General features: G+C 57.8%; 1 protein-coding gene across 2 annotated transcripts; it reads right to left on the reverse strand.

Annotated features, from left to right (window-relative positions):
• Positions 1–816: 816 nt before the first annotated feature.
• Positions 817–21166, reverse strand: SH3BP2 (SH3 domain binding protein 2). Of its 2 annotated transcripts, none has more exons than XM_053577976.1 (13): positions 20892–21166; positions 11212–11351; positions 10228–10330; positions 8504–8621; positions 8143–8213; positions 6890–6978; positions 6489–6557; positions 4254–4908; positions 2678–2786; positions 2413–2468; positions 2090–2171; positions 1440–1499; positions 817–969 (listed from the first exon to the last, which is right to left on the reverse strand). In XM_053577976.1, the coding sequence occupies exons 1-13, from the start codon at positions 20972–20974 to the stop codon at positions 832–834; spliced, it is 1773 nt and encodes a 590-aa protein (XP_053433951.1). In that variant the 5' UTR covers positions 20975–21166; the 3' UTR covers positions 817–831. The 2 variants fall into 2 exon arrangements, with proteins under 2 accessions (XP_053433951.1, XP_053433950.1); XM_053577975.1 differs by lacking the exon at positions 20892–21166 and adding an exon at positions 13832–14218.
• Between the last annotated feature and the right edge of the window lie 837 nt (positions 21167–22003).

Raw genomic sequence — 22003 nt, forward strand, 5'->3', positions numbered from 1 at the left:
TCCTCACGCTAGGCTGTGAGCTCCAGCAGGCCAACAGCCTGCTCACCGCACATGCCTAGCCCTGGCACCAGTCCAGGCACACAGGAAGTGCTCAATAACCCTTTATTAATGCAATGAATGAACCAATTGTGGACACAGGGTGTTAGCTCTGCAGCCCCATTGGCCTGGGCCTGCCCTGTGGCAGCAGAATGGGAGCTTGGAGCATGGGCTCAGAGCCCAGACTGCCCAGGTTTAGGTCCTTATCTGCAACTCACTGTGCAAGTAGGTCAGCTGCCCATGCCCTGGAAGATAGGGCAGCCACCTGTAGGGTCCCTGTGAGCTGCTGCAGTCAGTATCTGAGCATCAGCATGGGCGCTCAGTGAAGCTGGTCCCCCTCCTTCCTAATCAAGGTTGGACACCCAGGCAGAGATCATCTCTGCTTTATTAGGAAGCAACAGCCCCAACTGGAGCCTGCATCTCAGTACTCCCACCCAGCATAGCTGGTCCTTGGCCAGCCCCTGCCCCACCCGACCGCCTTAGCCCAGGGCATGGTAGGTGTGCCAGAGGGACCAGACTCTTGTCCTGAAAGTCCAGGTTGGGTCCTGGGTTCCTGGAGGATGAGGCCAGGTGATGCAAAAGTCCACTGGCCCTCTGGAACCTGGGGCCTGGTCCAGCTGTGGGGACTTAGCCTGCTACATGAGGCCCAGTACATTCCATAAACTGTCCGTTGGAGAGGCCTTGGGGCAAGCCCTCACTCCTACTAATCCTTCCATGCAGACCCATTGCCATCTGCATGGCCTGATGTCATAGCCCCCGTGACTGTCTCTGCCTGGCAGCCACATGGGGCAGGCGTCACCTGGGCCCAGTGTAGCCATAGGGGCGCCTCAGCAGCAGGCTCTGGTGGCTGGGCAGCACGTGGGTGTGGTAGTGCTCCACCAGACTGCCCACACTAACAAACAGGACCTCACCCTCCAGGTAGAACTTCGAGTCCTGTTGGGGGAGAGGGGGTGTGGGTCAGTGGAGCCAGGCCAGTCTATTGCAACTAGCCTCAGTCTCCCTGCACTATAAAATGGATGGTCAGCAATAATGGTGATACAGTCAGACCTGCCTCTGGCTGCCCTGTCCCGCCCCTGTTCGCCTCCACACCATGCCTGTGCTCCCCGTGTTCCCACCTCACATTCCTCCCTACTGAGTGGCACACGGCCTGCACCCAGGGAACTATAGGCAAGGTCTAGACATAAGCCCAGGGTCTAAGGCTGACCCATCATCCTCTCCAGGGTCAGCTGAAGACAAAGCTAGCAGAGAAGGAGGGGGAAGGTAGGAACAAGTGAGGGAGAACAAGGGGAAGGTAGGATTATGGCCCACCTGCTACCTACATCCTATCAACGCTATGCTACCAAACCCCAGGGCCAGGGTCTCCGTCCCACCCCAAGCTCCCAGACCAAGCCCAGCCCTCTCACCTTCTCAAAGATGCGATAATTCCTCACTTTGTTGGAGGTCTCGTCCCACACAACCAGAACCTACCAGGAAGGAAGGAGAAGCCAATGGCTCAGCTGAGAGGACAGACCACCAGGAAGACCAACCCTGGGAGGGACCAAGGGAGGCAGGTGGCAGCACTGAGGCTGTGTTCTGTGCCCCTGAGAGCAAGGTAGTAGGTTCTCCAAGCCACCTACATGGCAACAGCAGGGACCACCCCTCACCCCTAGGGCTCCTTCTGCCTCTGAAGGGCCTTGAGCAACAGCAACAGGTGCCTGTTCCCCTGGAACTATGTCTGCTCCACATGGGGAAACATGGCTCAAGGAGGTGACACACTTCACACTTACAGGGACACTGCAGACCTCCCACCATTGCCAGTGTCCACATGTCCCCCCCCCCCCGCATGGACCCCCACCCCTACCCGAGAGTCCCAGGGGCCCCAGCCCTTTCCTCCCTTCTTGTGCCTTGCTGGGAAGTGACTGTCCTTGACGGGCAGGAGGATGGAACACAACGGACATGCCAAGTAAGACACTGCATGAACCAACATCCTGAGCCCACAGGTGGCCTATTGTGGGAACATGCAGAGAACCCACTATGACACAGCAGCCGCCAGCACATCTTCCAGGCTACCTACCTTCCCCGACTTGGTGGAGGAGTTCCGAATGCAGTAGAGTCCATCCGGCGGTTCTCCCCGGGGGCTTGTGGTTTTGAATAGCCTAAAACAAGCCAGTTGTGCTGAGCCAGCTCTCACGGGCCCCTCTGCCCACTCCAAAGTCTTGACCACATGGGAGTGACTTGGGAGCAGGACGGAGCTGACAGGTCCACCCTTGCCCAGTTTCCCTACACTCAAGGCCAAGTATTTGTGCCAACGACCACCCAACACTGTAGTAAGGGGACACAGAAGGAGGAAGGTGGGGCGCAGCAGAGGACCCAGCCCTTCAAGGGCTCAGAGCTGACCTTTCCACTTCGCAGGATTCTGTGGTGTTGATGAAGACTGAGCTAGGCAGTGGCACCTGTAAGAAGCTGACATGGTCAGTGTCAGGGTCCCAGTGACCCACTCAAACCACCACCCCCAATGGCCACCCCTGCACCAGGATCCAGGGCTGCATGGTTTTCTGTGCCCCTCCAGTTCTTGTTCTGGGCTTCTTGCTTAGGATGGGCCACCATGGCCTATGGCCCCCACCACCTGCCCACCCAGGCCAGGGCTCACCACCAGCCTTGCCTTCTCATAGTCTGGGTCCAAGTCCTCCTCGCCCAGGTCAGCCTGTGAGGGTTGCCGGGGCTTTTCAAAGGAGAAGTTTCTGAAACTCTGCCCATCAGGGGGCGATCGCCTGGGTGGGAAGCAAGGAAGGTGAGACCACACACTGTCAGACACCGTCACCCTTCATGTACCCTACTCCACCGTGTCTCCCTGCTGCTGTCCCTGTGACCATCAAGGCCAGGACAACAGGACTCTGAGTGCCTGAGCTGACTACCGTGGGCTAGGAGAATGGGCCTGAGGCCTGGAAGTCCAAGTCAGGGGTCAGAGCTGCCCTGGATGCTGGCAAGGCGGGGTCCACGCCCAGGGGCCATCACACAGTAGACCAATCCACTCGATGCTCTCTGGGAAGAGGGCCTCAGCCTAGGCTCTGCTGCTGACTGGCCTTGTCTTTGACTTTGGCCAAGTCACACCCCTCTCAGAGCCATGGGGTGGGGGGAGGAAGAATGTGAATGGGATGGACAATGTGATCTGACCCCAAGGGACACCCACAAGGACAGCTCTGTGTGCCTCACGTGCGTGGTCAGGTGGCCCTGCTCAGCCAAACCTTCAGAGCATTGGGAGGATGATGGAGGCTCACACAGCAGGAGGCCATGCTGGGACAGGCGCTAGCCTGTGGGTAAGGCTAGGCCTGCACCGCACCTCCCTGCACACATGGTTCCCCGTACACATGGCCCCCTGCACACACAGCTCTGTGGCTGGCAGATTCAGACCCCACGCAGGGGAAAATGATCGACTCCCAACCATCTGCACTTTGGGGACCCTTGTGAACTGGAATTGCCAGTGTGGCCAAGGCTCTCCTTGTCACGTCCCTGTAGGCAGCAGAGGTCTCAGAGCCTTAATGGTGGTCTTACTGGAGCCCCAGGGGGAAGGATGCCACAGTCAAGGGCATTTGGGGAAACATGCCTCTTTGAGGGAACCATACCTCTTTGAGCAATCCAACCCAACACTCCCAGAGCCTTCAACCTGCCAAGCAAGGCACAAAGCCCACCTCCTGTCCCAGACACCTTTGACCACAGGCCATTGATGTGGGCAAACGTGGGGGTAGGGGATATACTTGTTTCCCTGCACTTCCCAGCAATAAAGCAGAAAGTATCTCAAGCCAGTCCTGGACATGCTCCATGTCCCCAGTCAGGGAGGCATACAGGTCGCGTTGGTGGCTTCAAAGCAGGAATCACCTAGAGCCCCAGGCAGCACTGGCCCTGGCTCCTTTGTCAGGAGGACTGGCCGAGGCACACAGGCACAGGGTGGCCCACAGCCTGAGGCCCTCACCTGACCCTGGAGCGCCTTCACACTGCCCAATGACCCTGAGTTGGCTGGCCAATGGCTCCAGGCCCACTTCCCTCAGGCTAGACATTTCTCCAGGACAGGGTTGGACACTACCCGCACCCCTGGGAGAGGCTTCCTGACCACTCTCCCAACCAGATGAGCTGCTCCCCTAGGCCAGCTGGAGTGATCAGGAAACCTCCCTACTCCTGCACCCATGGACAAGGGGGGTCCTGTGGCTGGGAGGCAGGGCACAGCTAAGACACAGACTCACTGGAGATGGGGGAGGGGTGGCTTCTCGGGCCTGGGCAGGACTGAGGGCCGAGCTATGGTCTCAGGCATGGGCAGCTTCAAAGCAGGAAGCCTGGGGGCAACAGGGGGCACAAAGAGTCCAGGCCTTGCTATGTCCCGTAGGGGGTCTTCTTCAGTTGTCTTCAGAAACTTGGGCTTGTTGGCTGGCACAGGTGGGGGCTCAGATGTGGGTAGCCCCCGGGGAGACAGGTGGAAACACTTGAGTTTGTCACAGTTCCTAGAGGTGGCAACAGCCATGGTGGCAGAACTGGAGGCAGAGTTAACCCCGTGGCCAGGGTTCCAGGGCTCCAGGCTGGGGCTGACATTCTCTCGGACGCAAGGGGGCTTCCGAAAGCCAGGAGTAGCTGGCACACTGCCCAGTGGGGGGTCGCTCATCCTTCGGGAGGTCACAGGCACCCTGAGTGCAGGCTCAGCCCGCCTCAGGCCCAGCGGGTCCCTCTTGGAGTCCTCAGGGGCCAGGCTGGCATCTGGGAGGCCGTGCTTAGGGGGTACAGGTGGCAGCAAGGGGCTGGGGCCCTTAGAGGTGAAGGAGTGGGCACGTGGCATGTCAGAGAAGGCCGGCTTCCTTGGCACAGGCACGGGGGGTGGTGGGTAGGCTGGTGGGTGGGTCAGGGCATCTGCAAACAGAGAGACTGGTGTTGAAACCACCTGCTATATGTTGGACCAACTCCACCTTTTGTCAGAGCTCGGCCAAGCAGGTATGTGGACTGTCACAGCCCCCACGGCCTACCCACTCCCCACCCAGCCTTCCCTGGGTCCACCACCTGGCCCTCCCCTCCATCCTCCACACAACAGCCTGAGAAAGGTTCCTGAAACCTAGATGTCACACAAGGAGCCATGGGGTTGCCAGCAGTGGAAGTGGAAGAGGCAGCAGAGTCAAGGGTGCCCAAGGGAGGAGACAGGCAGTCAGGAGGAAGATGAAGGTCTACACTTGTTCACAGCAAGTTTAAAGTGCTGTGAGATACCCAGGGGATGTCCCATGGACCGTCAGGGTTCAAAGGTCCTGACTGGACATGTGAGTCAGTCAGCAGCCCACAGATGACCCTAAAGGTCACCCAGAGAGTGTGGCAGAGGAGGCCTGAGCCCCAGGGTGTCCCTGGTCCTTTGGCGGGTGTCCCTCAAGGGATCAGCACAAGGGTAGAAGCAGTGAGGTGCCTGGAGCTGGGCAGGTGAGGGCCACGCCAGGGACCCCTCAGGTGCTACTCATAGGATTTGGGAGAGGGGAGGCCACTGGGACCCTGGGTGAGGGATGTTTAGGGACAGGATGGGAAGAAGGCCAGACTAGAAGGCTCTGGAGAGAGGGTGGTGGACAGTATCGCAGGTAGGGCTGGAGCGTGGGCAGTGCTCCCCAGGGCCAGGTGAGAGGTGGAAGCCCATGCAGGCCAGGAGCAGATGTGGCAGGCACTGGCAAGATGGTGGTGAGGGGCGGGGGGGGGGGTTCTGCAAGGGAAGGAAACTGAGGCAAATGGCCCACAGGTCCTGGTGGGCTAAAGGGCTATTGGCACTGGGGCTCCAGAGTGAGGGAGCAGCAAGAGAAGAGGGGCTGGACATAGGCCTTGCAACTGGGAGGGGATAGGCAGTGGAGAATAGGACGTGGGGAGTGGGCTAAGGTAGGCAGAGGCAGGTCAGTGATGACAGGAAGCTGAGGATCGGGGGCCAGGGAGAGGAGGAAGGGAAGACAAACTGGGGATCATCCCAGACATGGTGAAATGGACAAGATGAGAAGGCCAAAGATACCCAGGAGGGAGGGGACAGATGGGGACAGTGTCATACCTACATCACGTCGCCCTGCACTTTCCTATCACCTGCGTGTGACTGCCATGCTGCCATGGGCAGATGCCAGGGCCTCAAGGGCAGGTGGGCTGCCGCTGTCTCCACAGAGAGGTGGCACACAGGGACGTGGCCTAGCCTGGCCACACCCACTCCTCAGTGCTCCTGCTCTCCACCTCCACTCGCACCCCCAAGTACCCTGGCTTCACCCACCGGCATCTTCCCACGCCTCCCCTCTACCTGGGAGTTGGGGGAGCACACGAGCAGAGCTGGCCAGTGCCTGCCTCTTTTTGGATCCGCCAAATACCCAGGCTGCAGCAGGAAAACTGAGGCCACCCAAACCAGTGACCAGGTAGGCGCCCCCCAGCCAGGGAGGGGCTGCCCACCTACCAAGAGCTTCCAGGTCTCCTGGGTCCCCACCACTTACCCTCAGGCTCTGGGGGCTCTGGAGAGTCAGGTTCCATGTAGGAGTCGTCCTCATCATCATGCTCATAGTCTGTCTCAGAGGAACAAATGGAGAGACTCAAGGAGGCCCAGGCCCAGCTGCACACAGGGCAGGACAGAGGGGCCTCGGAACAATGAGCCAGTCACAGGGCTGAGAGTCCAGGAGGGATGGCGCCAAGGACAAGGCCACCAGGATGTGAACCCTGAACCAGGCTCCCAGAGGCCAGAGCCTGGGGAAGCCATCATCACTCTGCCAAAGCGACTGAGCAAGAGCACAGCTGAGCGAAACTCCTCTCCCTGCCACAGCCCCCAAGAACTGGGCCTGTCACTCAGCAGCCAGGAAAGGAGCAGCGGAGGGGCAGCAGGTGTGGAGAAAGGCCTCACCTTCATTGTCTGTTGGGTATGGAGAGAGGCTGATGTCCACAGGCCGCTCAACTGCACCATAGAAGCTATCTGTGTCAGAGCTGGAGTCGCTGCAACGCAGGGGCAGGCACTGAGCACCAGGCCTGGGAGACCCCTTGACACGCACACACACGGCTACTCTGACACACAGAGAGACAGACACAAGGACGCACATGGTAAAAATGGAGACACACGCACACACAAGCACAGACACACACAGAACAGCACACGGACACACCACACGGTGTGAGGACAGACTGGTGCCTCCTTCCTTCCCCACTATGGTTCTGGCCACAAGTGTGGTCCTGGACTGGCCAGAAGCCTCAGAGTAGGGCCCAGGTCGCCACCTGCTCCTGTCCGAAGGGGCTCAGTTAGCTCTGTGCTGGTGTCAGGACAGCAGCTGGATGGAGGGCCAGGAGCTCTGGGGCTCAGGTGGGGACCTGCAGGCAGACTTGGGTGTGCCCAGCCCTCTCTGAGCCTCAGGTTCCTCATCTATAAAAGGACAGAACAGTGTGTCCCGTCCCAGGGACAGTCAGCTCCACCCCAGGGAGCCCTCACGCATGAGGACACTAAGACACAGACCAACTGAGACAGAGACCCAGGGGTCCTGGCCTCATCCCAGAGCGAGCCAGGCGGACAGAAGGGCCTGGGAAGCCAAAGCTCTGAGCTGCTGTGTATGCTGGGCCTCCTGGGTGGCGGAGGTAAAGACACTGGGACACCCCCTAAGACAGGAACTACCAATCCCCATGACACAGAACACATGTGCTGGAGAGGACAGACACCAACAGAGAGACGGTGCACACACATCTCGCACATGCAGTCTTGCACGTCTCACACATGTAGTTACACACGCACATATCACACGCACGTCTCACACATCTCACACGTGTCTCACACATGTAGTTACGCACGCACGTCTCACACACACGTCTCACACACACGTCTCACACACACGTCTCACACATCTCACACGCGTCTCACACATGCAGTCCCACACGTACATTTCAGTCTCACACATGCACGTCCCATACACGCAGTCTTGCACGTCTCACACACGTCTCTACATGTAGTCTCACACACGTCACACACGCATGTCTCACACATGCAGCATGCCTGGCACTAGAAAAACCTTTTGAGGGTGGATCTGGACCAAGCCCTGGAGCTGGGAGGCACACACCTGTGTCCAGCCCAGGAGCCCTAGGGGCCACGCCCAGCCGCCACACCCCTGGGCCCACCTGGTGTCCAGGAGCACCTCTTTCTTCTCATGGAAGTGGCCAATCTCCCTGCGCAGCATGGCCATCCAGCTCTGTGGGCCAGCAGGGCGGCAGTGGGCATGGTGCTGCCAGGGCAGCCCCTTCATGCCTCATCCCTCACTGCCTGCGTGCTCTGCAGTGACCAGCAAAGCTGGGGGATGATGACCCTCTGGGTCCCGCTCAGGCAGTGTGGCTCAGTGTGGCCTGGCCCTACTGGGGCTACAGCTCTCCCTCAGCCATCGGGGCCTCTGAGCACATTCTGTGTGGCCTTAGTGTGAGAAGGGGCTAAGGGCTAGCACTGCCCAGCTGCCCACGGCCAGCTACATCCCCTGTGCCCCTCCACCTTGCGCTCATCCTCAGAGGAGGCTGAGAAGAACCACGTGCGGTGCTTCTTGCTGATGTGGATGATCTTGAAGGGGAAAACATTGTTGGACGTTGTCTCCTCAGCTGCCCGCATCACCCTGAAGGCACAGCACCGCCAGTCACTGCCTGATCCACAGCCACAGGGACGGCCTCACCCGGTCCCTCCCTGGACAGCTCTAGGCACCCAGCACCACACCCCTAGGGATGTGGGAACATATGGACAGGCCGTGGGAGTACAGCCTCATGCCCAAGCAGACAGGAGAATCTGGGTGCAGAAGGAGCAGACCGAGCAGACTGAGGGGAGCTGGGCTCTGAGAGGGGTTCCTGGGAACAGCAGTGTGTTAGGAGACGAGGACACGTGACCCTCAATGCCCACCAGTGCCTCTTGACATGGACAATGCCCTCCCACCTCCAGCTCCACCTGGCCCCTAGCTTGGCTGTTGGGGGCCCTCCCAGGGGTCTGAGCCCTCTGTGCAGCGGCAGCCCCGCACACATACTGCGTCTGCTCTGTGGCCTGCTCGTCCTTCTAGGATGTGGGGTTTGCATAGAGACCACCAAGTTTACCATGGGGACAATGCCACCTGCCAGGTGCCCTGGCATGCCCATGACAGGCCCAGCAGCTCTCACAAGCCAATTACTTGGGGCACAGCTGCATCTGCCAGGGGGCCTGCCCAATGTCCCCAGTATAGCTGGCACATGCTAGAGGCTGGCTGACAGGGAGTGTGTCTGGGGAAATGGAATGACCCTCCCAAGGGACCCCAGAGCTTTAATGGACCAGTGCCTGCCTGCCACCCACAGGGCTCTCAGGACTCCTCCCTGCTATATGCCAGTGCCCTGGGCCAGCCTGGGGGCCTGGCACTAGGCTGGGTGATTTGGCAAGGCTGCCCTACCAAGGCTGTGGCCAGGGAGCAAGTCAGGTCCTAGAGTATCTGCAAAGGTGCCAGTCCCACTGCTAATACCGTGTGCCCCTTGGTTCCTCACAGACAGAAGAGGCTGGGCCCTGAAGCGTGCATAAGAGGCAGACTAACGCTGCAGGGGGCAGGGCCCAGGGACAAGACCTAGAACCACAGCCCAGGAGCCAGCACTTAACTCTGCTCTACCCCCACAGGCCCACCTGCACCAGCATGCCATATCCCACCCAGAAGGCTCAGGCCATGGCTCACCTGCCCCTTAGTCCCAAAGACCCTCAAGGGCAGGCTCATGCCCCTCAGCAGATGGAGGGGGGCCCACAGTATATGTGAAGCAGGGAAGGTGCCCAGCCTGGGAGGGCCCTGGAGCCAAAGGGTAGGGCCAAGTTTAGGACAGGGCTAGGTTGGCTGGGCTCTTGCCTCCCTGGAAGGAGGCCATGGTGAGTGAAGGGACTGGGCAGAGAAAGAGGAGGGGCGCAGAAGTCACCCGTCTGTAGCTGAGTGGAGACTGAAGACCAGGCCCTGGGGACCTGTCCATGAAGCCACAGGAAGCCCCCAGGCCCACCTCCAGGTCCTTAGCAAAAGCTTGAGTGCAGAAAGTGAGGAGAGGGTGATGCCTCATGGAGGTCAGGCCAGTGGCGTGGCAGAGGCAGCAGAGCCAGGAGTCGGCAACCAAGACCATCTTGGAAAGCCTCAACTGTCCTTAGGTGGGAACGGGGGTAGACCCAGCCAGAGCTGTCAGGCAAGATGGCTGGATGACTATGAGGCCAGGTCAGCAGGTCAAATGGGCACTTACCGGTTATAGCCGCTCAGTGAGAAGGCGCCCTGCGGGGAGGCAGACGTGCTGCTCTTGAAGTAATAGACGCACCGCTTGTGGATGATGACAAAGCGCAGGGGCCCTGTGCAAGGGAAGCAGGGTGGGGCTGAGCTGCCAGGGCCAGCAGGCAGATCCCGCTCCAAGGATCCACCCCCAAAGGCCCTGGCAACTTAAAGCCAGGCCTCCTACCTCTGAGCCCTGTGGACACAAAAACAGAGCTGGGCTGGTTGCCCCTCTATAGGAGTCCACTTTGGGGCCAAATACAGACAAATTCACAGGTCTGCTGGCCAAACAGAACACACCCCAGGGCAGGCCTGGCTACCCTCAGGTTTGGGGGGATGTGTGGAAGAAGGACAGAGCCAGACCCTGGGCCAGACCTGGGCCCAGGGATGCCACAGCTGCCTTACTGAGTTCTATGGGGCACCAGGACATCCCTGGCAGAGGGCATGGCTGTTGGCCAGGCGTGGTGCTCTTTGGCCATCAGTGTCTCCACACTTGGCATCTCCAGGGAGCACCCTCTCTCTTCCAGCCTGCTGCCCAGGGGGCCAGAGCCTGGGTCTCACACAGCCCCAGAGACCCATGGCTGACCACCTAACTCACTGAACACTCATAGACAAGGCAAGGGCAGCACCAGGGGCCAGATCCAGTAGGCCACCCAAGGTCCCCTAGTCCTGGTGCAGGCTAAAGATCCTGTGGCCAGCTGGCAGCACCGTGTACCAAATGCCCATCCTATTTCATTGCCAATTTGTACCACTCTGGACCTTGCTAGTCCTGGAGGCTGGAGAGGCCAACCTCAAATCCCCTAAGTGGGGAAAAGAAGCCCGGAGCCCCCTGTGTGAGGAAGAGGGGATCAGAGGGATGCTCACTGCCCAAGGAAGCCCAGCAGGGAAGTAAGGAGGCAAGAAAGGGGCAGCTCTACCCCTATGTCCTCCCACTGTGTCCCCCACCACACAAGGGACTTACATTTAAGCAGCTGCAGCTGGGTACCACCCTTCTTATGCAGGTAGCCAGCCTTGGCCACACCCCCAGGCATGGTGAGCAGGTTCTGGGCACCAATGGCCTTCATGGGAACAGGCCAGTGCATCTCCTCAGCCGCCATAAAGCTGTGATGAAAGAGGAAGGGACATGGCTCAGCCAGAGGCAGGGAATAGGAAATGGCTTAGTTGGGATGCTTGGGGGAACACTGCCAGAATCCAAGAGACGGCATAGAGGTAAGGCAACCAGGGATGAGAAAACTCCTTTTCTGAAGGCCTGAGGCTTCCAGGTGGAGCCTAGGAGAGAGGCCCACCTGGTCCACTCAGCCAGACCCTGGTTCATGCAGCCACACACCCGACCTCCACGGAGCTCAAGTGCCTAATCCTCTGCCCCTCAGTGTGTCCTTTATCATCACTGGTTCATATTCAGCATATACCTACTTGACCACAAGGCCCTGTAGGGGCTACCCTGAGCCCCAGGATCAGGTGAGCCTGCCCTGGACAGGGAGCCGGAAAGCAATAGCCAAGAGCCCCCAGCTCCCACCTGGCTTGGCTCTGTGGAAGGCCTTGGCAGCTGGAGGACAGGTGGACATAGCCCAGCTCATAGCACACTCTCCTCAGCAGAGGCTGGGGTGACTGTTTGGTTGGGTGGTCTGGTATCCACCTCATTAGCCTGGGGCATTACTCACTTATCCAGCCCAAGCCCCAGCAGGGACGACGCGCCCACAGTCACTGATGACCGCCTCAGGGTTGACCCAGACCCACAGGACTCAACATCCCAGGTCCTGGCATAGGGCCCTGCCCTCTACTCATGTTCAGCTGTTCTCCTCAAAAATCCCCCAGGCTGTTCCATATTTCTACCTCTGCTTTGCGGGAGAGGCTGGGGTACAATGATGACCTCTACCCCTCCCCAGGCAGAAGACCCTTACTCACCCTTCAAGACCCAGATGAAGAGTCCCCTCTTCTGTAAACACCCCCAAGTGCTCAGTTACAGTGTCCCCCTACCCATGGTCTTGCTGGGCAGTACCCCCACCCTGCCCTGTTCTGACAGAACAGGACGGGGGGATGGGGGGGTACCCTGGGCAAGTCCTGAAACTGCCCTTACAAACTGGTAAAGGGGTACATGGCAAAAACTAGAGTAAGGGCCCTAAAACTCTGTAAAGGATCAGGCTTAGCTAAAAATTATGACATTAATTAGCCACTATACCCCTATCTGCTATCTGGAGTCACATACTTGGTGCCATAAAGGTTCTTAACTTTGTCCACAAACAGTATCACCCTTTTGAAACTTAAGGCTAGTTTTGTTTTTGTTTTTGAGACAGAGTCTCACTCTGTCACCCTGAGTTGAATGCTATGGTGTCACAGCAACTTCAAACTTCCAGTCTCAAGAGATCCTCCTGCCTCAGCCTTCCGAGTAGCTGGGACTACAGGTGCCCAGTACAACACTCCACTAGTCTTTCTACTATTTTAACACCTTTTTTTTTTTTTTTTTGCAGTTTTTGGCCAGGGCCGGGTTTGAACCTGCAGTCTCCGGCATATGGGGCCGGCGCCCTACTCCTTGAGTCACAAGTGCCGCCCCCTAGTCTTCCCATTTTTAGTAGAGATGGGGTCTTGCTCTTCCTCAGGCTGGCCTCAAACCCCTGAGCTCTGGCAATTCACCGATCTCGGCCCCCAAAGTGCTAGGACTAGAGGACTGTGAGCCACCACACACAGCCCTACTAAGGCTAGTTTTTGAGATATTTTCCAGGTTTTGCATTCAGATAGGTGGATAGATTGGCTTACCCATCCCGGCAGGGGGAGAGCCCAGACAATTAACAAACACTGAGTGCCTAATCCTCTGCCCTTCAAACTGTCCTTAATGTTCAGGGAGGTGGATTTGAGAAATTCCTCCCATCTGCCCACTTGGTGCTATGCAGAATACTCTGCTGTGAACCCTGTCTCTGGGCACGGGCGTCCTCATGGGCAGCCAGCATAAGAACCTGGGTGGGTGACAACAGCCCACCTGGGGCCCAGTTGGAAGTGGGCAGGGAGCAGGTAGGGTCAGACCCGGAGGGCCAGTCCGTTTGGTACTGTCCCACTGCAGCTCCAGCCCCAAACACATAAAGAAATACTGCTCTCTGCTCTGAGCAAACGGGCGTCTTCCACCAAATATCCAAGAGGCGAGTCACCGCCGGGGAGGACGCAGGCTGCCTTCTGCCCAGCCCTACCTGCCTCAACCCCCAGCGACCCATCTGCCTGAGCACAAAGCCACTTCTCCCTGGAGAGGAGGAAAACCACGTCCCAGTGCAGGGTCCCCAACAATAGGCCTGGGCTTGGAACAAAGGCGCGGACACACCCCCGCGCCTGCCCTACCCGGCCCAGCCCGACAGAGCCCCGCGCTGTAGGGAGCGGGTGCCCGGCGCCCACGCCCAGCCGCAGGAGGTGCTGGCAGAGGGACAGGCCCTACACCCGGCCCGCAGCTCCCAGAAGCGCCCGCCTTTGTTCCCGCAGGAAGCGCGAAGGCGCGCGAAGAGCTCCCAGGGCTCACGGTCGGGTCCCGGGTCGCAGTCCAGCGGCTTACGACCCGGTCTCCCCCCGGGGCCGGGGCCCGGGGTCTGGGCGGTACTCACGGCGTCCACGCGGCAGGCACCGCCGGCTTCCCGGGGGCTGCCCGCGCCCGCCTCCCCTGCGCGCACCGACACAGTCCCGGGCCGCCGCCTCCGGCCGCCGCCTCATCCTCTGCGCCCGCGTCCGGATGGCCCCAGCCGCGCGCCCGAGACCCGGGGCCCGCCATGCCCGCCTCGCCCCGCGCCCCGCGCCCCGGTCCCCGCGGCCGCCGGCTCCGCCCCTCGCGGGCGAAGGCGGGCAGGTGAGGACCCTGGGCCCGCCCCCCGTTGCGTCACCCCGCGCCGCGCACCCCTTCCAGGCCTCAGTGTCCCCAGCCGCAGCACGGTCTATCAGCGCAACCCAGAATCAAGGAGGGTCTTGGCATCACCCAAACATCTGAGTCCAGGTCCCAACGCCCCCAGGCACCCTGCGAAGGCTCCCTGGAGAGGTGGGTTTCCCTCTCTGAGCCTCCGGGGATATGGCATCCTGCCTCTGACGGCTGTGTCGTGTGGAAGGGCTCTGGATGGCCCAATGCCGGCGCCTCGGCTCCCCCATAAACTCCCGCTCCGCTTTGCCTGTGTGACTCGTAGACCTCCAACACCGGATTCTCCAAGTAGCCAAGGGTCTGGTCCTTGCCAGCTTCCACTTGCTTGCCCATGCGCAGGCACCTCTCCCAAAAGAGTCCGCCAGGCTGGCCCTAAGCTGGTGGAGGCTCCCTGACCTCCAGGCACCTGCCTCCTCCATCTCCCCACCTGCATAGGGCTGCTACTGAGAGGAGCCACCTGGGGCAGGGGGCAGCAAGAGGCCCCCGTAGTCCTTTAAGTGGTAGCGCTGACAGTGCCCAACCAGCTGTCCATACTGGGTGCCTCAGGCCAGCTCTCTGGGCCTCCTCCAGCATTGAGCTTTCAAGTCTCTTTGCAGCCTCCCCTCACCAAGGCTCCATCCCACCTCTCCTCTGTGCTCTTATTCCCACTACACTTGCCAATCCCTCCCCTGTATCTACCCCACCCTCCAACTTCCAGCCAGGCTACCCATCCTCCTACCCACCATTTCCCCTCCTCTGGCCCCCCTGCCTCCAGGGTCTCTCCTCCAGCAGACCCGCAACATGCACCCCAGTCCCATCACTGCTCTGCAAGGAGCCTCCAGGACCATCTCATGCCTCCCTGACCCTTCCTGATGCCGTGGACTCTTCTCACAGCCTCTCCCCCTGCCCTCCACCTTCTGTGCACCTTGCCAGCCAGACCTCATGGCTCCATGACCCAAATCCACCACACACCCACCTCCAGGCTGCAGTCCCTGCTGTGTCCGCAGCCTGCAACTTAACTAACTCAGCCTTTAAGAGTTGGTTTGAGGCTGGGCACAGTGGCTCATGCCTGTAATCCCAGCACCTGGGAGGCCAAGGCAGGTGGACTGCTTGAGCTCACAAGTATGAGACCAGCCTGAACAAAAAAAGCAAGACTCTTGGGTGGCGCCTGTAGCTCAGTGAGTAGGACGCCGGCCCCATATACCGAGGGTGGCGGGTTCAAACCCAGCCCCAGCTGAACTGCAACCAAAAAATAGCCGGGCGTTGTGGCGGGCGCCTGTAGTCCCAGCTGCTCGGGAGGCTGAGGCAGGAGAATCGCTGAAGCCCAAGAGCTAGAGGTTGCTGTGAGTCCTGTGACATCATGGCACTCTACTGAAGGCAGTAAAGTGAGACTCTGTCTCTACAAAAAAAAAAAAAAAGCAAGACCCCTGTCTCTACTAAAAATAGAAAAACTGAGGCAAAAGGATCACTTGAACCCAAGTGTTGGAGGTTGCTGTGTATACCATGGCATTCTACCCAGGGCGACAGCTTGAGACTCTGTCTCAAAAAAAAAAAAAAAAAAAAAAAAGAGTTGGTAGCCAGGCATTGTGGTGGGCACCTGTAGTCCAAACTACTTGGGAGGCTGAGGAAAGAGAATCGCTTAAGTCCAAGAGTTGGAGGTTGCTGTGAGTTATGATGCCACGGCACTCTACTGAGGGCAACATAGTAAGGCTCTTGTCTAAAAAAAAAAAAAAGTTGGTTTGAAAGAACACAAATCCTGGGCGGCACCTGTGGCTCAAAGGAGTAGGGCACTGGCCCCATATGCTGGAGGTGGCAGGTTCATACCCAGCCGGGGCTAAAAACTTCAAAAAAAAAGACCAATCCTTCACAAACTCTTCAAGAAAATAAAAGAGGAGGGAACTCATTTTGTAAGGTCAGCGTTATCCCAATACCAAAACCAAAGACATCACAAGAAAAGAAAAATACCAATATCCCTTATTGATATAGATATAAACATCCTCAACAAACTACTAGTAAACTGAATCCAGCGACATGTAAAAAGGATTCTATACCAATACCAAATGGGATTTATCCAGGAATGCAAGGCTGGTTTAATATTCAAAACTCTATTATTGTAAAACACCAAATCAGGCCAGGCACAGTGGCTCACGCCTGTAATCCTAGTACTCTGGGAGGCTAAAGCGGGTGGATCACCTAACTTCAGGAGTTTAAAACTAGACTGAGCAAGATCGAGACCCTGTCTCTAATAAAAATAGAATAACTAGGGTGGCGCCTGTGGCTCAAAGGAGTAGGGCACCGGCCCCATATGTGGGAGGTGGTGGGTTCAAACCCAGCCCAAGCCAAAAACTACAAAAAAAAAAAGAAAAAATAGAATAACTAGCCAGACATTTTGGTGGGTGCCTATAGTCTCAGCTACTCGGCAGGCTGAGCAGAAGGATCACTTGAGCCCAGGGGTCTGAGGTTGCTGTGAACTATCGTGACGCCACCGCACTCCAGCCTGGGCAACAGAGCAAGACCCTGTCTCACAAGACACAAAACACCATTATCAATAGAATAAAGGACAAAGCTATGTGGTCATCTTAATAAATGAAGAAAAAGCATTTGACAAAATTCAACAATGCCTCATGGTAAGAACAACACTGGACAAACCAAGCATAGAAGGGAACTTTCAACCTGATTGATAAACAGCACCTATGAAAACCCCACAGTTAACATCACCTCATAAAAGACTGAAAGCCTCTTGCCCAAGAACAGGAACAAGGCAAGGATGTTGCTCTTGCCATGCCTGTTCATTATGCTGGAGATGCTGGCCAGGGTAATTAGGCAATAAAAGAAATAAGAGGTATCCAGATAGAAAAGAAAGAAGTAAACTATTCACTGATTAGATGACAATTCTCACTGTACCGCCCGCCACAACGCCCGGCTATTTTTTTTGTTGCAGTTTGGCCGGGGCTGGGTTTGAACCCGCCACCCTCGGCATATGGGGCCGGCACCCTACTCACTGAGCCACAGGCGCCACCCGATGATTTTTTTTTTTTTGACAGTCCCACTCTGTTGCCCAGACTAGAATGCAGTGGTGTCAGCCCAGCTCACAACAACCTCAAATTCCTGGGCTCAAGCCATCCTCTTGCCTCAGCCTCCCAAGTAGCTGGACTACAGGCGCCCACTATAACACCTGCTAATTTTTTCTAATATATTTTTTTAATTTTTTATTTTTTTTTTGAGACAGAGTCTTATTTTGTCGCCCTCAGTAGAGTGCCATAGCGTCATAGCTCACAGCAACCTCAAACTCTTGGGCTTAAAGTAGTCCTCTTGCCTTAGCCTCCTGAGTAGCTGGGACTACAGGCACCCACCACAAGGCCTGGCCCAGCTGTGTTTCAAGATGGGGTCTCACTCTTGCTCAGGCTGGTCTTGAACTGGAACCTGTAAGCTCAAGCAATCCACCCACCTTGGCCTCCCAGAGTGTTTTTCTAGTTTTAGTAGACTTGGGATCTTGCTCTTGCTCAAGTGATCCTCTGGTCTCAGTCTCCCAGAGTGCTAGGATTACAGGTGTAAGTCTCCATGCCCAACCTAGATAATGATTTTATATACAGAAAATTCCATAGAATCCACTTAAAAAGTATTAGAACTAATAGAAAGTTCAGCAAGGTGGGAGGGTACAAGATCAACATATGAAAACTGATTATATTTCTAGGGACAATCCAAAAGTGAGGGGAAGAGTCAGTTCAAGTGTCCCTTCTTCCAGGCCGTCTCCCATGGCCTCTGGAAGGGAGGACCTGTGTCTCTCCACCTCACACTAGCCATACTAGGTTGTCATTGTCCCCCATCCTCTCCAGCTCAGGCCCAGCCCAGAAGTGGTACCCACGGAACCCCTAAAAAGGATGGAGCATTCACCCCACTTGGTGTTGGGGATGGTGAGTTGCCTGGAAGGCACAGGAAGCTGAAATGGTCCCCCCACCCTGGTGTACTAAATCTCTCTCCCAGCTGTGGGGAGACCTGGTGTGTGTGTCCAGGTGGGAGGGGTTTGTGTGAGAATAGATGGAGCCGGCACTTCCTCCTGGCTCTACCTCTGGGCAAGGCTCAGCAGGTTACAGCCCTACCTTGTTTCAGCCACAGCACCAGGTACCCGATGGTCCGATTCTATCCATCCCAGGGCTCCACAAGCCTTCCTGCCAGCTCTCTAGGAGGCCTCAGTCCTCTCCTCTGCAAAGGCAGGCACCCCTGTGGGGACCTGTCACCAGGTAGCTGTTCAAATCCTGTTCAGGCCCCTTCCTCTGCTGAACTCCCACTTCCTCTAGCATAAAGTGAGTATGAAGGGTCCACTCCTCAGAAGCCCCCCAAACCCCAGCACTGCTGGGGCAGCTGCCATCTGGGAGGACTCTGGAGACACAGGTCAATGTGTGTGGGAGGTGGAACTGGTGTTGGCTGCTGAGCTTTGTGAGCCCTTCCAGAAGGTGTGTGATCTTTGTGTGTGTGCACATGCGTGAACATGCAGTTGAGCCTGCATGCTTGTGTGGGTGTTCATGTGTGTGCATGCGAGGGGCAGCAGGCAGCCGGGCTCCATCTCTGTGCTCTCCTCCTCACCTTCTCTCAAAAGTGGCCTAGGCTGGGCAGCGCCTGTGGCTCAAAGGAGTAGGGCACCGGCCTCATATGCTGGAGGTGGCGGGTTCAAACACAGCCTTGGCCAAAAAAAAAAGTGGCCTAGGCTGAGGCTGCTGGGGTGGGGGCAGGGCAAGCAGGTGAAAACCACTGTCCCACAGAGACAGCCCTGAAGAGCTCAACTAGGTGCAGGCTGTGTGGCTCCTACCACCCTGGGCCTGTGAGCTATGAGGGCTGCACAGTCGTCGCCTGTAGCCCACACGTGCCCTGTGACTTCACTTACCCAGTTAATGTCACTGACGGTGCACTCACACAGGACGTGCACCTGAGCTGCATGGCTCTTGTGTGGGAGGTTATGTGTGCACGTGTGTGCACAGGCATGACCCTTGCATAAGAGGCAGTGGGGACCCAAGATGACTGAGCTCCCACAGGCTCTGGCCTGGCACCCACAGACATGGCTGAGGTGAGAAGCCAGCACCCCATGTGACCACAGTGCAGGGACTTAGTGTGAACAGGCCAGCTCTGTTTGTGGGAGCTGGAGGGCGAGGTAGGGTGAGGTAGGGCTGAGACAGAGAAAATGCCAGATCCCCCAACACATTCACTCACCCACTCAAACATATGCACACTCTCACTACACACAGGTGTGTGCAGGCACGCACACCTACACAGAACTCAGACATGTACTTGTCACTCTCACGTGTTCTCATATGCACATCCATGCACTCAGACTCATTCACACAGTCACACACACACACATACAGCCTCCATGGGCCCATGAGACATGTTGTGGGTGGGCCCTGGTGCTCTGGGCAGGCACCTTGGGCACAGCCAGAACACACATCACCACCCCAGCCCTGCCTGGGCTCAGTGCCAGGCTCTGCCTGACAGCTCACCAGGTCTCATGGGCACACACGAGCTTGGCACTTTCCTCACAGTTTACAGATGAGGACATGGAGGCTGGAAGAGGCCAGGACTAGTGCTAAGTGCTCTGTGCTTCTCCATTAGCATCCCATGCCAACACCCTAACAACAGCCTGGGGTTCAGACCAGTCATTCCCACATCACTGATGAAGACACCAAGGGTCAAAGAGGCTGAGCAACCTGCCACAAGACAGACAAACGCCCACCCCACAACAGCCACTTCCCCAGCCTGGCCCACGGTGGTGACTGATGACGGCGGCGGCATGAACAGGCAGGGCGGCTCCCAGAGCCCTCCCTGCCCTGCCTCGAAAAACACGTCTGTTCTCCCCTTTCAGTTTCCCCTCCTCTTCTTCCTCTTCCTAAAATCTTTCTCTGTGAGAGAATCAAAATCAAAATGCTCGGGCGGCGCCTGTGGCTCAGTGAGTAGGGTCCGGCCCCATATACGAGGGTGGTGGGTTCAAACCCAGCCCCGGCCAAACTGCAACAACAAAATAGCCGGGCGTTGTGGCGGGCACCTGTAGTCCCAGCTGAGGGAGGCTGAGGCAAGAGAATCGCATAAGCCCAAGAGCTGGAGGTTGCTGTGAGCTGTGTGACGTCATGGCACTCTACCGAGGGCGGTAAAGTGAGACTCTGTCTCTACAAAAATAAAAATAAAAAATTTCAAAAAAAACCCAAAATGCTCCTACAAAGGCCCCACCACTGGCCCCGCTAGAGAACCTGCTGCCGGCCAGGGGCAGGGCTTCGCGAGGAGAGCCCCCCACCTCGCAGGTCTGTGATGCACTTGCCAGGTGGGCGGCAGAGACCTCACACAGCTCTCTGGCCCCAGCACATGGACACACACTCAGGCACAAGGTGTGTGCACACAGGACTCGAACACCAGGCCACCCCCGGCAGGAGATATAATGGGGAGGCTCACCAGCTCCCCTGCCCAGGCAGGACATAGAATGGGAGGCTCACCAGCTCCCCTGCCAGGGCAGGACATAGAATGGGAGTCTCACCCAGCTCCCCTGCCAGGGCAGGGGTGTCTCTCGCAGCAACAGGGGCCTCCTGGGCATGCTGTGCTTGTCCAGTTCTGAGAGCTCTCAAGCCAGACAAGGTTACTCTACTCTCTCAGAGCCTCTTGCATCTCACAAACCATGGCCCAGTTCCTGCAGGCCCCTACTGCTGGCCTTGAAGAGGCCATGGCTCTCATGTGGGCCCCCCAGCAGTGCTAGGACAGTGCTGCCTCCTGACTCCCAATCCCAGGACCACCCCACTGACCTGATGGCATTGACCCAGCACATGGCTCTCCTCCTCCCTGGTGGCCAGCTGGGCACAGGTGTCCTGGGTCCCAGAGAGGCCATGCAGCTCAGGGGCCATGGGCCAGGGCCTCAACCTTCATCTTCCAGACAGGGGAGGCTCCCTGTACTGCCCGGCTCGATATGCCCACAGCTCACTCCTGCTTCATCTGGGGCCTGTCACTGCCAGGGCTTCCTCCCTCCTGGACTTCCTGTTGCTGGCTCCCTGGGAGGTCTCAAAAGCTGCTCCCATCCGGGCTACTCAGGCCGCTGGGTTTTGGCCCCACCCACCCCCACTGCGGTCAGACCATGGTTCTCTGGGCTACAGAGCAGGGCTAGCTGTGCCCCTTGGGAGGAAGCTCCCCGCTGCCCCACCTCTCACCCCCACCCCACTGCATACTTGGCTGCTTCCTAGCAAACCACGAAGCCCCCCTCACACCCTAGGGTGTTGTCAATCCCAGATGAAACCAGCACTCACACACCACACGGGGAGCTCACAGACTCCCCAGCATGTCTCTGCCACCAAGAGAGACAGAAGGTCACTTCTGTGGCCTGTGAAACCAAGGCACTGATGTACCAGGCCTGAACCCAGCTCAGATATTTCTCAATCACTCTCCCCACAGGCCTTTTTGTCCCCCCTCCCGACCCACCCCCACCAGCTCTGCTAACATCCTGCTTGCTAAAGCACACTGTGGCCTGAGTAGGCACCTGTCACTTGCAGCCCCTCAGATTCCTACTCCTCCCAGGCCTGCTCTACCCCCACCAAGTCCAGCTACTTCCCTGTCAGGTGGGGAGTAGAGATTCCAACCCAAGCTGTGGGGTACTCAGCCTCCTGCACTCTTCCCCTAAACTCAAGACTTGAGGTCAGAACTCCTCTGGGGACAGGACCCTTGGGAGGAGGCAAATGCAGAAAGGAACTTTCTGGGGCCAGGGGTCACCCTCATGGAAGGATTTGTGGGTGACAGAGGCCACAGACCACAGGGCCACAGGGCCCCTGGGAGCTGAAGTAGCCTCATCTTTCACACCAGATCTCCACTCCACGCTCCCCCCTCTACCTATGGCTCTGAGCCAATAGGCCCTGGACACCAGGCCCTG

The sequence above is a fragment of the Nycticebus coucang genome, chromosome 23 (assembly GCF_027406575.1).
Source record: "Nycticebus coucang isolate mNycCou1 chromosome 23, mNycCou1.pri, whole genome shotgun sequence".
Classification (NCBI taxonomy): domain Eukaryota; kingdom Metazoa; phylum Chordata; class Mammalia; order Primates; family Lorisidae; genus Nycticebus; species Nycticebus coucang.